Source organism: Lynx canadensis, chromosome B2, assembly GCF_007474595.2.
Source record: "Lynx canadensis isolate LIC74 chromosome B2, mLynCan4.pri.v2, whole genome shotgun sequence".
Lineage (NCBI taxonomy): Eukaryota > Metazoa > Chordata > Mammalia > Carnivora > Felidae > Lynx > Lynx canadensis.
In genome coordinates, this window is record NC_044307.1 from 98,178,920 (window position 1) to 98,195,774 (window position 16,855).

At 42.2% G+C, this 16,855-nt stretch overlaps 1 protein-coding gene across 1 annotated transcript in view; it reads right to left on the minus strand.

Moving 5' to 3' along the window:
• Positions 1–13,460: 13,460 nt before the first annotated feature.
• The window catches only part of SNX3 (sorting nexin 3), a 50,920-nt gene continuing 47,525 nt past the window's right edge, over positions 13,461–16,855 (minus strand). The window contains exons 3-4 of the mRNA XM_030316081.1: positions 15,472–15,596; positions 13,461–14,073 (exon numbers count right to left, since the gene is read on the minus strand). Of these exons, the coding sequence (XP_030171941.1) occupies positions 13,968–14,073; positions 15,472–15,596 (231 nt within the window). The 3' untranslated portion in view covers positions 13,461–13,967. The remainder of the gene's footprint in view (positions 14,074–15,471; positions 15,597–16,855) is intronic.

Sequence of the window (16,855 nt, forward strand, 5' to 3'; positions counted from 1 at the left end):
TGGTAGCAGTCCAGCCTACTCTGTACCACTGCCTCAATGACAGTTGAGGAACGTCAGCAGTCAACACCAGACAGGATAAGGTCAGCAGGCTGTATTGCCCAAATAGCTGGCTAAGGCCTGGGAATAGTATTCTCTTCCAGAGAGCAAGCCAGCAGAGGAGTTAGAACGCCAGCTTCCTGCCTGCTGAAAGAATACACCGACAACGAGGCCCCTTCCCCAAAGGAAAAGTTGCCACAGTGAATTAGGCATTTTTACAAAAGGCTTATATCAGTGAATTAGTACATAACTCTTGTGAAAACAACCTAGCAACTTGTATCACAAGCCAAAGATATTCATTCATATCTTAAGATGTATTTCTGGAGCTCTAGCTCAAAAAACCCCCTAAAACATAGCAAGAGTTAAAAACAAAATTTTTTTTTAACGTTTATTTTTGAGAGACAGCATGTGCAGGGGAGGGGCAGAGAGAGAGGGAGACACAGAATCCGAAGCAGGCTTCAGGCTCTGAGATATCAGCACAGAACCCAATGCGAGGCTTGAACCCACAAACTGTGAGATCATGACCCGAGCTAAAGTTGGATGCTTAACTGACTAAGCCACTGAGGTGCCCCACATAGCAAGAGTTTTATGCACAGAGGTGCTTACCATACTATTATTTATAATAATGGAAATAATAAAAATCTCCAATATTAGAAGGTAACACAAATACATTTAGTATACCCTCCACATTAATTGTTGTATCTGCAAAATTATATGGAGGTATTAGTGTATGAAAATTTGCATAGGCAAAAATAGTGGAATTGTGGGTAAGTTATTTTTTATCTACTTCCTAAACAATTGATCAGGTGGTTTTGTTATTATTTTAATGTTTATTTATTTTCGAGAGAGAGAGACAGAGTGGGAGCAGGGAAGGGGCAGAGAGAGAGGGAGACACAGAACTCAGAACAGGCTCCAGGCTCCAAGCTGTCTCCACAGAGCCTGGTGTTGGGCTCGAACCCACAAGCTTGCGATCATGACTTGAGCTGAAGTCGGACACTCAACCAACTGAGCCACCCAGGCGCCACGAGGTGGTTTTATTATTTTTAATAGCTTGACATATTTCTTGTATTTATATCTGTGTTGGTAGTTTTTTCATTATTTATATTTGTTTTTACAGTTAACAAATTTATTTAAAATTTCCAAAGCTGGGGGGCACCTGGGTGGCTCAGTTGGTTGAGCATCTGACTCTTGATTTCTGCCCAGGTCATGATCTCATGGTTTGGGGATCGAGCCCTGCCTTGGGCTCTGTGCTGGCAGCACGGAGCCTCCTTGGGATTCTCTCTCTCTCTCCATCCCTCTCTTTCAAAGTAAATAAATACACATTAAAAAAATAAAATTTCCAAGGCTGGAGCACAGTCTGCCTTAGTTCTGGCTGTGGGGTCCCCTAGGGTCCTGGAGGGTCTGTGGAGGTAGGTACGTGCACTCTGGCAGGTATAAGGAGGTACCTGCCTTCTTGGGAATTGCTAAGCAAGTTCAGGGAAAATCTACCTATCCATGGTGTCTCATTAATGCCTACAGGGAAAACAAGGGCGTGGAAGCCGAAGAGGCAGATCTGTGAGAGGTGTAAGTGAGTGGCAAAGAGAAACGACAGCAAGAACCCAACAGGATTTAGAGATGGGCTGTGCACCCCGTCACTTCACACGGAGGCCCAGGCAGGTCAGTGACATGTTCAAGGTCAGGCAGTGGCGCTGACCCAGAGCTCAGACTCTCCCCAGCTTCCCAAACTGAATTTTGCAGTCCATACAAAAGACCAATTCCCTGCTGCTTACTGCGGAATGTATCTACTCAGTGCCTCTGTTGGGAAATTACTTTTCTTCTCACTCCCTCTCCCAGGGGAATGAAGGCTTTCATCTCTCAGTTTCCCTTCCCACTGCTTCCCCTTGGGCGGTACAGGGGCCTGGCGATTCCATGTGCGTGTTTCCAGGAAGGGAAGAGAGTTTGGTCAGTGGTGTCACATTTCTGTACAAGTAGAGATCAGGGATGAAAGAACACTTTCTTTTCTCAACAAATTCTTAGAAATCATGACTACTTCCTCAAAGAACTATTGTTTGGTCTTTAAAACAAATTACTGATACATGCAACAACATAGCTGAATCTTAAAACATGTTGAGTGAAAGAATCCAGACAAAAAATTTACCACCTAGCCCGAGGACACAGAGCTGAGATTTGAACCCAAGTCTGGTTGACTTTGAAGCTTATCCTCTTTCTCCTATTCCTTGGCCCCCACCTTTTGGCTTTTGGTCTGGACTCTGGGCTGCTGTTAGGGGAGGGCTCTGGACAAGTCCCTCTCTGTGTCTGAAAAATAAGAGGCTTGGGTTGGATTGCTTCTGAGATTCCTTACAGCTCTAACATCCTAGACTCTATAAGTCTATTTATTTAATTTATTTATTTTTTATGTTTATTTATGTCTGAGAGAGGGAGAGAGAATATGAGCAGGGGAGGGGCAGAGAGAGAGGGGGCTAGAGGATCCAAAGGGCTCTGTGCTGAGAGTGGAGAGCCCGATGTGGTGCTCAAATTCATGAACTGGGAAATCATGACCTGAGTCAAAGCCAGACGCTCAACCGACTGAGCCACCCAGGTGCCCCCCAGTGCTGGTTTCTTAGTGTTGCGAAAAATACCCTGGTCATATGAGATGTCAACTGGGTGAGGGGGTACATGGGAACTCTTTTTTTTTTTTTTAACGTTTATGTATTTTGAGACAGAGAGAGACAGAGCATGAACGGGGGAGGGGCAGAGATAGAGGGAGACACAGAACCGGAAGCAGGCTCCAGGCTCTGAGCCATCAGCCCAGAGCCCGACGCAGGGCTCGAACTCACGGAATGTGAGATGGTGACCTGAGCTGAAGTCGGACACTTAACCGACTGAGCCACCCAGGCGCCCCACATGGGAACTTTTGTATTATCTTTATAGCTTTTCTGTAGAATTAATTAATTAATTAATTAACTTAAGAGAGGGATGTAGGGAGGGAGAGAGGGAGTGCATGAACTGGGGAAGAGGGGCAGAGGGACAGAGAGAATCTTAAGCAGGCTCCATGCTCAGTGTGGAGCCCCACGAGGGGCTCAGTCCCACAACCCTGAGATCATGACCTGAGCTGAATCGAGAGTTGGATGCTCAACTGACTGAGCCACCCAGGCGCGTCTCAATTATTTCAAAATAAAAAGTGTTTTGTTTTGGAGCACACAGTGACATGTCCTCTCGCCTCTGTCCTTGGGCCACCCAGTCAGGGGACTGGGTTCCTCCCCAGCCAGGGGACCAGTGTTACCTGTTTCTTACATAATCTTTCAGAGATACTCAACTAATAATCAGAGAAAGTATCCATATCGTATAAATATCCTTTCTCAAAACCAAAAGTGTGTCTGTGAGATACAGTCCTCAAAGCGAATTGTTGGGCTTCTAGTTTTGTTATTGCCAAATTGCCTTCCCTGGAAGTTGTGCCAACAGTTCCTCCTCCCAGCGGGCAAGGTATATGTATGAGCACCTGCCGTTTCACCCTCACAGACTTGTCTGCGAGACCAGTTCACCTCAGTCTTATCCGACTGCCAGCTCCCGAAATGCTCATGAGCAAACGTCTGCAGAATGCTGTCACGGAACGGTGGGTCCATTCTGAGGCACGCAGCCCAGGCAAGTGGGGGGTGGCCGCAGTGGCCAGCCGGGTGCAGCCAGACTGTGAAGAGGGGCAGCCCAATGATTAACATTCCTGACGTCAATTACCACTGTCCTCAGGAGAAGACGTTCACAGAAGGGCATTGTCTCGGCTCCACAGCACACAAAGGGTCAAGCCTCACAAATTTGCTCATAGCGGGGGGAAGAAAAACCCCACAGGTCAAAATGTTCAGATTACAGGTTCAGGAAAATCCCTTTACAGAAAGAAGACAGCAAATCCCCAGTTCACTTGAAAGGACAAAACTTTCTTCACCTCAGAGATTCTCCAATGAATAAACCGGTTAAACATGGTTTGGATTTACTGAACATGAAAACAACTGGATTAAAGTATAATCTAGCTAGAAAGGAAAGGAAATGTACCCAGAACGCTAAGTAAGGACAAAGCTGCAGTGTTTATATGTACCAAGCATGGATGGACATTCCAGTTTTATAACCAAGTTTTCCTAAATGTTTAACTTTCCTTTAGATCCAGATAACGAGTCTCTGTTTGCATAGGCCTCTCTGATAACAACACGGGTATCAAGGCAACTGTATGAGCGCTAGGAGCATCGATGCCCAGGAGGCCACAGGCCCTGGCACACCAGAGTCTGGAGGCACAGGCTATCATGGCAGATGTTCAGCGTGGGCCTGGCCTGCCAGCAGCCCGTACAGTGCACATTGGGGTCAGCATCGCACAGGCACAGGTTCCATAATTAGAAAGACCTGGGTTTGTATCCCAGTTTCACTTTTTACTGACTGTGTGACCTTAGGCAAACAACTTATACTGTCTCAGTTCTTCTCTTAGTAAAGTGAGAATACCCACCCAATAGGCTGTTTTGAGAATTAAATGAGATAATACATGGGAAAAGCCCAGGCTGAAACTGAAGAACCCAACAGATAGGAGGCTGGTTGTCTTCCAATCTTGGGCCACGTTCAGATCTTACTCTGTGACAGGAGGCTTCAGAATCTGTTATATCATGGGCTCCTAACCCTTTTTGTACCAAAGATCCTGACTCAGATGTTTATAAAAGTATAAGATGAAACACACATGACTCCAAAGAAAGCCAGTTTGTTGAATACACTTAAAGTGTTTTTTAAAACTTGTGTTAAAATAATACACAGGCCTTTCTTTAACACGTTAAATAAGAGTCCACGGTAGGTCTAATAACGACAATCATTTTAAAGTAGTGATCAGTGGGGCGCCTGGGTGGCTCAGCCAGTTGAGCGTCCGACTTTGGCTCAGGTCACGATCTCGTGGCTTGTGAGTTTGAGCCCCGTGTCGGGTTCTGTGCTGGCAGCTCAGAGCCTGGAGCCTGCTTTGGATTCTGTGTCTCCCTTTCCCTCTGCCCCTCCCCCACTCATGCTCTGTCTCTCTGTCTCTCTCAAAAATAAATAAACATTAAAAAAATAATAAAGTAGTGATCAGTGTATTTCAAGATCTGCAACAACAAATATGACATTCATACTTGCATCTTTTTAAAGTTTATTTATTTTGAGAGAGAAAGCACAAGGAGGTGAGGGGCAGAGAGAAGGAAAGACAGAATCCCAAGCAGGCTCCACACCATGAACACAGAGCCCAATGTGGGGTCGTTGAACCCATGAACTGCGAAATCATGACCTGAGCAGAGATCAAGAGTCAGATGCTTAACCAACTGAGCCACCCAGGCGCCCCCATACTTGCATTTTAAAATTGGTGACAATCACAAGTTCTGCTTATACCACTACTATGGTTTGCTCTTACTTTCATAATGGAAGAAATCCTAAATTCCAGTGAGAGAATATGAAGTATAAAGATGCAACTTTTTTCCCCATCCAGATTCAGACTCTAGATTAAACAATATCACCACCTCTGGCCTCAAGATTACTGATAAAAAGCATTTAAAAACTGTCAAGTCAGGGGCTCCTTGCTGGTTCAGTCGGAAGAGCCTGAGATTCTTGATCCCTTTACTCTTTCACTCTGGCTTCTCTCAAGATATTCTGTTGGTCTTTCATTTTCTGCAGTTAGAAAATGATATGCCTACATGTTGTTTTGTTTTGAATTTGTCCCACATGATATCTATCCTCTCAGCTTCCCGGACCTGTGGTTCAGTGTCTCTAATTTTTGGAAGATTCTCAGCCATGATTATTTCGGCATTTCTTTTGCTCCGTTCTCTTTCCCTTCTGGCATTCCAGTTACACCTTATGAAAGTATCCCACGGTTTTTGCAAGTTCTGCTGGTGGTTTTTTAGTTTTTTCTTTGCATTTGTTTGAGAGGTTTCTTTTTAATTTTAGAGAGAGTGCACACAAGCAGGGGAGAGGGAGAGGGTGAGAGAGAGAATCTCAAGCAGGCTCCACACTCAGCATGGAGCCCAATGAGGGGCTCAATCCCCCAACTGTGAGATCATGACCTTAGTCAAAAGAGTTGGATGCTCAACTGACTGAGCTACCCAGATGCCCCAATTTGAGAACTTTCTATTGTCAGATTCGCGGATGCCTCCTAAACTGTTAAACCTACTAAGGAGCTCATGGAAGGTGTTCTTCATTTCTATTACAGTGACTTCGATTTCTAGCACTTCCTTTTGATTCTTAATTTCCATGTCTCTGGTTATATTACCCTTGTGTTCTTACACGTTGTCTTTTCCTATTAAAACCTTTAACATTGGGGCGCCTGGGTGGCGCAGTCGGTTAAGCGTCCGACTTCAGCCAGGTCACGATCTCGCGGTCCGTGAGTTCGAGCCCCGCGTCAGGCTCCGGGCTGATGGCTCGGAGCCTGGAGCCTGTTTCCGATTCTGTGTCTCCCTCTCACTCTGCCCCTCCCCCGTTCATGCTCTGTCTCTCTCTGTCCCAAAAATAAATAAACATTGAAAAAAAAAATTTTAAACCTTTAACATTAATCACGGTTATTTTAAATTCCTTGCTTGATAACTCCAAAATCTGTGTCCTTCCTGACTCTGGTTGTGATGACTGCTTTCTCTCTTCAGACTTCTTCTTGCCTTTTGGCATGCCTTGTAATTTTTTGTTGAAAGCCAGACCATTTTGTATTGGGTAACAGAAAGTGAGGTAAATAGGCGTCTATGAAGATTTATGGTAATCTGGCTAGGGAGTGAATGTGTTCAGTGTTTGCTGTAGTTACAGTGCCACAGGATTCAAATTCCTCTAGTGTCTGCTTTTGTCTCTTAACTTTGGGTTCCCCTCATTACTCCTCTGCAGTCTGTCTTGAATCTTTTTAAAAAAATTTTTTTGAAGTTTACTTAGAGAGGGAGAAAGAGAAGGGGAGGGGCAGAGAGAGAGGAAGAGAGAGAGAATCCCAAGCAGGATCTGTGCTGTCTGCCCAGAGCCTGACATAGGGCTCAAACTCATGAACCGTGAGATCATGACCTAGGCCGAAACCAAGAGTCAGACGCGTAACCGCCTAAGCCACCCATGTGCCCCTGTCTTGCATCTTTCAGCTGGAATCCACTGTGACTCTACTGGGGCCCTGCGGGTATGGGGGTAAAGAAGGGGGTTTGTGTGCATTCTATTATGTCCAGATCAAATCTCTGTGTTTTGGTGGGCCTGTGACCTCTACAAGTATTTCTGCAGTGGTATAGCCTTGCCCCTCTGCCCCTTCCTCCCTTCTCTGGCTACAGCATTCCCAGTCTGTTTCCTTGAGGTCTTGACCCTTGTTGACTGTATATATTTTTCCTCTTAGGTGAGATAGCAAGGCTGAAGGGGCTGGTGTGAGAAGAATGCCCTTCCCCCAACTGGGATAGGGCTCTGGCAAAGTCTTTTACCCTGGAGAGTGGGCCTTTGTAATAAAGAAGGTTCTGGGTGTATTTCACAATGATTACTCATCTCTCCCTGCCAGAGCCATATGGGGATCTCCCTTGATCTTCACTGTGGGTATCTGGGGGTAAAAAGCCCAAGAACATATGCAGTTCCTCTAACACTGCAGTCTCCAGGAATTTCTTACTCTCAGGCTAGACCACACTCAACCTCTGGCAATCCATTATTACTGTGTAAGCGTTCCTACCAGTTTATGGCTCCAGCACTTTCTGTTGCAGGAAAAGATTTTGACTATCAATTCTCGATGAGCCCCTCTCTCCAGACTTTGGGGTGATGGTTTGTTTGCCCTGCAATCTCAATTCTCTGATGGGTGGGTCCAGGAAAAGACACGGATTTTCAGTTTGTCCAGCTTTTATTTGTTGTAAGGACAAGAGTGCCAACTTTTAAGCTCTGTACATGTCAGAGCCAAAACTGGAAGTCCCCTTTATTCTGAACAGCCATTCCCTTCCCTCCATTTGAACTCCCGTGTCCCTTCTTGCTGTACCTTTCTCTGGCTATGCTAGCTGAGTCTTTTCATGATGATGTCGAAACAAGACTGAGTTTCTTGAGAAAAGAGGCCATGGTTAACCTCTTGCCTATGTTCATATTTTGTATATGTGAAACGTCTAGTGCTGCTGTTTGACTTTATTGGATCCCTTCCATTTATGGCCTTCATTCTAACATTCTAACAGTACAAATCATCTGGTGAGATGTTACCCAGTGTCCTCTAAACTTCCTTTTGTGCTTTTAATTTTTATTTATTTTTGAGAGAGAGACAGCGTGTGAGCAGGGGAGGAGCAGAGGGAGAGGGAGACACAGAATCTGAAGCAGGCTCCAGGCCCCCAGCTGTTAGCACAGAGCCCTCGAACTCACGAACTGTGGGATCATGACCTGAGCCGAAGTTGGATGCTCAACCGACTGAGCAACCCAGGTGCCCCCCTTTTGTGCTTTTAAATGAATCATTGTCATCTCTGAATCAAGGTCTTCTTTTCTTTTTTTTTTTTTTTTTTTTTTTTTTTTTTTTTTTTTTTTTTTTTTGGGCTTCAATGAAAATTATTGACTTATTTATTTGCAAAGTCTCATGGTAGAGCAAGCTTCAGGTTCAGCTTGTCTACAGTTCAGTTGAGGTCATCAGAAATAGCTTCTCTTGGTGTCTGGATTTAGCCCTATTCACCTCCACATAGTGACTTTATTTTCTTTTTTTTTTTTTTTTTTTTGTTATTATCATATTTATTTTTTTTTTTTATATGAAGTTTATTGACAAATTGGTTTCCATACAACACAAGGTCTTCTTTTCTTAGCAAGGTTGGAATAATGCAAATTTCACTTATTGTAAATCGAGATTTGCAAAAGTAACTTCTCAAGATCTGAGAAGTCCTTACTCTTTTTTCCTTTTCATTTTAAGTTTTTATTATTTTTTTTTTAATTTTTTTTTCCAACGTTTATTTATTTTTGGGACAGAGAGAGACAGAGCATGAACGGGGGAGGGCAGAGAGAGAGGGAGACACAGAATCCGAAACAGGCTCCAGGCTCTGAGCCATCAGCCCAGAGCCTGATGCGGGGCTCGAACTCACGGACCGCGAGATCGTGACCTGGCTGAAGTCGGACGCTTAACCGACTGCGCCACCCAGGCACCCCTTAAGTTTTTATTTAAATTCCAGTTAGTTAGGGGCTCCTGGTTGGCTTAGTCAGTAGAGCTTGTGACTCTGAATTTCAGGGTTGTGAATTCAAGCCCCAGGTTAGGTGTGGAGCCCCACATTAAAAAATAAAGAGGGGCCACCTGGGTGGCTCAGTCGGTTAAGTGTAGGACTTTGGCTCAGGTCATGGATCTCACTGCTTACAAGTTTGAGCCGCCTTTGGGTTCTGTCCTGACATCTCAGAGACTGGAGCCTGCTTCAGATTCTGTGTCTCCCTCTCTCTCTGCCCCTCCCCCCACCACTGTTTCTTTCTGAAATATAAACATTAAAATTAAAAAAAAAAAAAAGATAAATTCCAGTTAGCTAACATACAGTGTAACACTAGTTTTAGGTATACAATACAGTCATCCCACAGTTCCAAAAAACACCCACTGCTCATCACAAATTCCCTCCTTAATCCCCATCACCTATTTAACCCATTCCCCCACCCACCTCCCCTCTGGTAACTATCAGTTTGTTCTCTACAGTTAAGAGTCTGTTTCTTGGTTTGCCTTTCTTTTTCCCCCTTTGCTTGTTTTGCTTTTTACACTCCACATGAGTGAAATCATATATTTGTCTTTCTCTTGATTTCCTGACTTCGTTTTGTAATGACTTAAGTAGCTAGGTTAAGATCAAATCTGACCAAATCCTAGGAAAAGGGCCTTCTGGCTAAATGTCCAAACCTAGCTGTTGCAGAATTATCTAGGAAGCTTTAAAAAAAATTCTTGGACTCAGTCTTAGGGAGTAATTGTGGTATACAGCTAAGTGTAGAAAAATAAGATACCTCTGATCAGTGAGCTATTCATGTCCAAAAGTGCTTTTTTTACCCACACTTAATCTAACTAAAAAAAACAAACAAAACTGATCCATTCATTCATTCATGTTCAGCCTAGAGGACACAGGAAATGTTATCAAAAATTCACTCTTCATTCGCTAAATTTATTGCGCACCAGGTAAGGGCTGGTTACCAAGTCACAGGCCCTGTCCAAAAGAAGGAACTGTGCTCATGCATGGCTTTGAGAGTCAGACATCCGTACAACCTACATCCAGAGCCATCACATCCTGGGTAACTGTGAGCATGTCACTTAAGCTTGCAGGGCCTCAGTCTTCTCATCTATAAGGGAGAATATCACTTACTTCATAGGGTTCTGTGACAGAGATCACAAAGTGTTGAGGAAGACTTACACTCCATCCTCCTAAAGCAGTTTCTAGCTCATTTCCAGTCCAAACACTTGCACGCTGAAATAATCACAGCTGGTACTCAATGAGCAGTTAACCTGTATGCCAGGCAGTGTTATGCTATCAGTCCAGCCACATGTCAAATTTTAACTGTGAAGGCCTGGAGGCCAGCAGCCTCCTCCTTGATTGGCTGTACTTATCCTCACTCCACTAACCAAAATAGACAAAGCAAGCTGAAACAACAGGACAAGGACTTTTTTTTTTTTTTAAAGATTTTATTTTTAAGTAACCTCTACCCCCAACATGAGGCTCAAACTCCTAACCCTGATATCTAGAGTCACATGCTCTACCGACTGAGTCAGCCAGGTGCCCCAGGACAAGGACTTTTAATCTAGAGGTGACCATAACAAGAGGGCTGAGCTTGAAAGCCACAGGATGTAATAAAAAGATGTGCCCCTCACCACCCCCCACCCCACATCCTCCCTTCAGAGGTCATCATCACAACCAAGGGTCATGATGGCAGAACCTCCAAGGAAGCCAAATACCAGATAAACCTATCTATGAACTGCCATGGATTTAATGGTGCCATTTGCTGCTACTACTAATGTATTGATCACTATCACTGCCATCAAATAATTAAGTCTTTATATGTCCCAGATACTGTTGTTCTGTGGAGTTTACACTTAGTCCTCAAAAACTCTAAGTTACTAAAGGTACCACTGATGCTCACCTTTTACAACTAACAGCCAAGATAAGGCAATGACTTGCTGAGAGGACACAGCCTGAGGCTCTTGTAACAGAACTTACTGCCAAATTAACTTCTACTTTTAGGAGACCCTTATGGGCTTCCAGAACCTCCTATATGGTTAGAGTTAATTGCAACTACATTTTACTTCACAGGATTAAAGGTGTCCTTTTAAAATGGACCATGGTTTTAATTCTCTAAGAGACAACAGTGAGAAGTGCCTGCCCACATTAGGCAAAAACATATCACCTGAAATAAGCAACATTTCACCTAACTTGAAACTTTCAACTTTTTTTTTGTTTTGTTTTTGAGGGAGAGTGGGAGAGGGGCAGAGAGAAAGGGGATCAGAGGATCTGAAGCAGGCCATGTGCTGACAACAGCAAGTTCGAAGTGGGGCTCAAATTCACAAACTGTGAAAACATGTCTTGAGCCAAAATTGGATGCTTAGCCGATTGAGCCACCCAGGTGCCCCAAAACCTTCAACTTTCTTTAAAAAACAAAAACAAAAAACTTTAATTAATGTTTATTTTTGAGAAAGAGAGAGTGAGTGTGAGTGGGGGAGGGGCAGATAGAGAGGGAGACAGAATACTAAGCAGGCTCCAGGCTCCAAGCTGTCAGCACAGAGCCCGACGTGGAGCTTGAATTCATGAACCTTGAGATCATAACCTGAGCCAAAGTCAGACGCTTAACTGACTGAGCTATAGAGCGCCCCCAAATCTTCAAATTTCTAAGGATTATACCTACCCTAATGCAATTGTAGAGGTTAAAAGTAAGCAGGCCAGGGGCACCTGGGTGGCTCAGTCAGTTAAGTGTCCAATTTCGGCTCAAGTCAGGATCTCACCATTTGTGAGTTCAAGTCCCGCAACAGGCTCTGTGCCGACAGCTTGGAGCCTGGAGCCTGCTCTGGATTCTGTGTCTCCCCCTCTCTATGCCCCTCCCCCACTTGCACTCTCTCTCTCAAAAACAAATAAACATTAAAAAAAAAAAAGTAAGCAGGCCAGTACAACCCATCCTAAGCCACATTATTCCTTTGTCTATAAATGATCAAAATCAAAAGAATTCCAGTGAGCAGAAACATCCACACTACTGAGGTTTTTCTGTTGTAGGAGGCAGTCCTGTGCGCTGTGGGAGGTTTAACAGCATGTCTAACTTCTGCCCACTAGATTCCAATAGCATTCCCCAGTTCTGACAACCAAAAATGTCTCGAGATATTGCCAAATTGCCCTGGGGGCAAACTCATCTCTGCTTGAGAAACACTGCTTGAGAGGAACTGATTCAGAGCTACCATGACTCTGTTCTGCGTATCAAAAACCGACAGCCTTTTGAGTTTACTTCTCTAGCTCCCTGAAATAAAGTTCACATGTTGTTTAGCTTTGTACCTTCTTAATTTATAGTAACAGAAATGTCCAGTTTATGGAATTGTGAAATATTATTTAAGCAACAAAAGGTCTTACAGGGCTGCTCTAATTCCTAGGACTTCCAGTCTGCTAGGTGGACATCCTAGTCTGGCTAAGACCAAAGCTGGTCCTCTCAAATGAACTGACCTGTCTCTAGAGGAGACACCACTGGAGTGGGAAGGCGAACCTTCCTTACCTCGTGGTTTAACTCTAGGTCACAATGGGACCCTCCCAAACCACCAGATGTTCAAATTCAAATCAGAGACCACATTCTGGCTGCAAAGGTCTGGCTACAACACAAGTTAGACAGCAAGGAGTCATGCATTTTCTGGTTTCTTATCACTTATACAAGTCGGGCTAGAACGCTGTGCCCTTTTCCCTTGATTAAAGAGGATAAAGTGTGCCACCATCCCAAGCCAAATTAAAGAGAAAGCGTGAATCTGCTGATCAAGAAAAGCGTTATTATACCCTTGCTAAGTTTGTTTAAACAAGTCACTTAGATGAACTAGGAAAAAAATTCCTCTGAAAAACAGGAGGCACAGTGTTGACTTATCTTAAAAGGCCTTTTAAGAATGACTTGAGATTACAAAGCATTTTTCAAATACACAAAGTGCTTCATAACAACTCAGTAAGCTTTAAGGAATGCTTCTTTTAGTACATCACTTTTTTTGTTGTATAAAAGAAAATACCCCAATTCAAAGGGTGGTAGCATATTTGATATCACCCCTGTTTAAGAGGAATGGAGTTACAGGAATGAGAAGTATATAATTAGTAAATAATCCCTCTCAACAAGTGAGTTAAGTAGGACAGCCGTAAAGGGGGAAAAAAAGAAGCTGGAGGCAACACAATCAGTGCATATCAGAAATGCATTTTTATTTTTATTTGAAAACAACTTAAATTTTTAGACAAATGATTTTAGTATATAAATTGGATTTTGTTTTTATACAGAATATAAAGATTTCCCTCATTGATCTTCCATGTGAAGGGTATTACAAGCCTGAAGGGAGATACTTTCTGCACACAAGTGTGTATCTCACACGTAGGGGACTGGAAACCAATGGTGTAGTGCTTCTACACATAAATTAGGACAAGTGACATCACATATTAAAAAGGGGTAAGAGAAATATTCTAGTTAATCAGATTCAAGAAGCAAACAGGACACAAAAACTGTGCAGATAAGACCAAGTCAGTAACTTTAGTTAGGACACTGCAGATCATACTGGAGTAACAGGTTTGTGGGGTTATAGCGTGTACCACATTAAAACAGCAAGGAAGAGCGAGAAAGGCTGGAACAAGGGATTTTCACTAAAGCAAATTAACTTCTTGTCAACTGCCAAAACAAAACAAAACAGAACTGAGCATATGAATGTTAGTATACTGAAGGCATGTTATACCAGTTTCTGTGCAGCATGCTAAAAGTTAGATAGAACTTCTTCACTGGTGCATACGAATCATTAATAGTCACAGGAGGTTTGTTTTTTTTTTTTTTTTGCCCCTTCTCACCAAATTTCAGGCATGTCTTATTTTAGATGGAGTATAGCTTTTATCTATAATTTCGTCCTGTAAAAACATGTGAAGACAACGTTCATTCTGTGCCAGAGGATGACCAGCGACCCTAGGAATAAAAATTACAACTTTAGTCCCAATACTTTATAAAAGTGGGGTCAGGAGTCACACACACATATTCTATAGTTAAAAAGCATGTATGATTTAGCAATAATAAGTGTTATTCTGGACTGCCCATTAGGCTATGCTCTATCAACTAATGGGAAATTTCCTTTGGTTCACAAGGGTCATTTAGAAAACATTTAATCACTGTATTTGCACTGCTTCTGGCACATGTACCCAATAAACTTCTTTATATAGCAGTTTGTACATTCACAAAAAACCTAAATGAATTTTAATGTTAAAAGTGAAACATGTCATTAATTCTAAGAACCCATTTTAAAGAAGGAAAAGATATAGGATCAAAATGAGAAATATACTGAATTTGAAAAAAAAAAAAATACACTGAAGTTCAATAAAAGCCCAAAACACTAAGAAAGAGGCACAAGTGTGTCCAGGTTTTTCTTCTTTTTCCTTTTTTTGGCCTGCTTTAAAGGTTCCCATTGCAGACTAAACACAAGATCAAAATGGGTAACCAGACTTCTATTTCTGAATTCAAAAGTACCTCAGCTAACAGTACCTTCTCCAAAAGGAAAGCATGTTCATAAAAGACAATGAAGGCTATGTGCTAAACTAAAAGTTAAAGGCTTTGTACAACTTTCCCTCCTGTTTACCACTCACAGATCTTCAAATTACTAAAAATTGAAGTTGTTGGTTAGTATGTAACCTCGTACAACTATATTCTTCAGCATTTGACTTCATTTGGTCAAATTTAAGGCCAATGCACAATTTATAGCAAGCCCCTTCCTGACATTAGCTCTGTTACTTTGGCTTTTAAAAATGGCTATATTTCAAATTAAGAATAAAATTAAAAGCTAGAAATTTTGGTTTAAGAGTTCCTAAAGTAAAAGATAAACAATTGAAAGTCTTCTTGCATTTTGGAAAGAAACATTTTGCTGTGAAAATTTTGAATGTGCACCTTTACACAAGACATGCTGATAATACCTCCATTTGCAATCAAACAAAATGATTGCAAGTGTACCGCAAGTTTTATTGTTCATGCTAGAACATACCTTAAATGAGAAAGAATCATAAGTAAAACTATTTTTTAAATGCTGCAATTTTAAATGTAATTTGCATAAATTAACCAAGAAAAACAAATACAAAACTTAGGTCAACACAAAGATACTCATTTTAATCACTCAAGTGTGTTAATATTTATCACATGATATTCAACTTGTTATATACTTTTACTTTATTTAAATGATACAAAATGTTAGTTAGGAAATGGCCAAAAAAGAAAAGCAATACTACAGTTTAGCTTAATATCTAAATTTTGAGTATTTGCTTAAAGTTGTCTCAGAACACTATTCGCTCTTATACCTCTTGAGGTACAGGAAGTACTTACTTGTTTATAAACTGCTCCAGCCCTTGCTTCCTTTCTTCAATAAAATTATCATCAAATATTCCATCATCTCCTCTGAAAGGAAGCTGACGCAAAAATGCTTTTCCAGGGAGCGGGGGAACTACAACCTAAAAAAACATAGGAAAGTTCTTGAAGATGTTGACTGGGTTGTGAAAATTTATAGAGCACAACATGAAGACAAAGTATATGTTCACTGTGACAGCTATTCCACTGTTCAACTAGTTTAAATAAAAAAATCAGTAAAGAACACATTGAAAAAAAAACCACACTAAAAAACAGTCAATGTTTTGGAGGCAAGATAACCAAAGGTAGACAATAAATAGCCCATTAGATCAATGCTCCTTAATGGCATGGCCCATAGCTTAAGGTTTTCCTGAACTTATTGAAGCATAAGTATACAAAAAGAGCATTCAAGCAATGCTGAAATGAAGCCTACGATGCCTCCAGTTTTGATGCCACTCTGGGAAGACCATGCTTTATTACAATGTAAAACTACAGAGATCAAAATCAACTTTCAATTAATGAAGAAATAAAATATTAACAACATTCTCTCCAGCATGGGCTGTGGTCTATTTCCTCCACCTCATACCATCTTTTTTTTTTTTTAATTTTTTTTTTCCAACGTTTATTTATTTATTTTTGGGACAGAGAGAGACAGAGCATGAACGGGGGAGCGGAAAAGAGAGAGGGAGACACAGAATTGGAAACAGGCTCCAGGCTCCGAGCCATCAGCCCAGAGCCCGACGCGGGGCTCGAACTCACGGACCGCGAGATCGTGACCTGGCTGAAGTCAGACGCTTAACCGACTGCGCCACCCAGGCGCCCCTCATACCATCTTCATACAGTCTTTCCTACTTGTGTTTGAGGTGATGATAAAAAAGTCGACAATTCTGTCACCATGCTTCCATTTTTTTTTTTTTTTTTAATGTTTACTTGAGAGAGAGAGACAGCACACATGCAAGCAGGGGGAGGGACAGAGAGAAAGACAGGACAGAGAGAGAGAATCCCAAGCAGGCTCCACACTGTCAGCAAAGAGCCTGACGCAGGGCTCCATCTCCTGAAGCATGAGATCATTACCTGAGCTGAAATCAAGAGTTGGATGCTTAACCGACTAAGCTGCTCAGGTGCCCCACACTTCCTTTTTCTATGTTAAGAAACATGTCAACATTCTCCCAAATCTACTACTCCATCTTTCCCCAAAGACCTGTCATTTCTTTCTTCCTACATAGCAATATCCTATTTTTCCCCTTCAAAGTCTAACTATCCTCTAGGGTCAACTTATACTGATCTCTTCTAGGAATTATCTAGAGCTCAAATATTTGAGTTAAATAGCACCTAGCTACTTACTTCACAGGTTAGTTAGGGT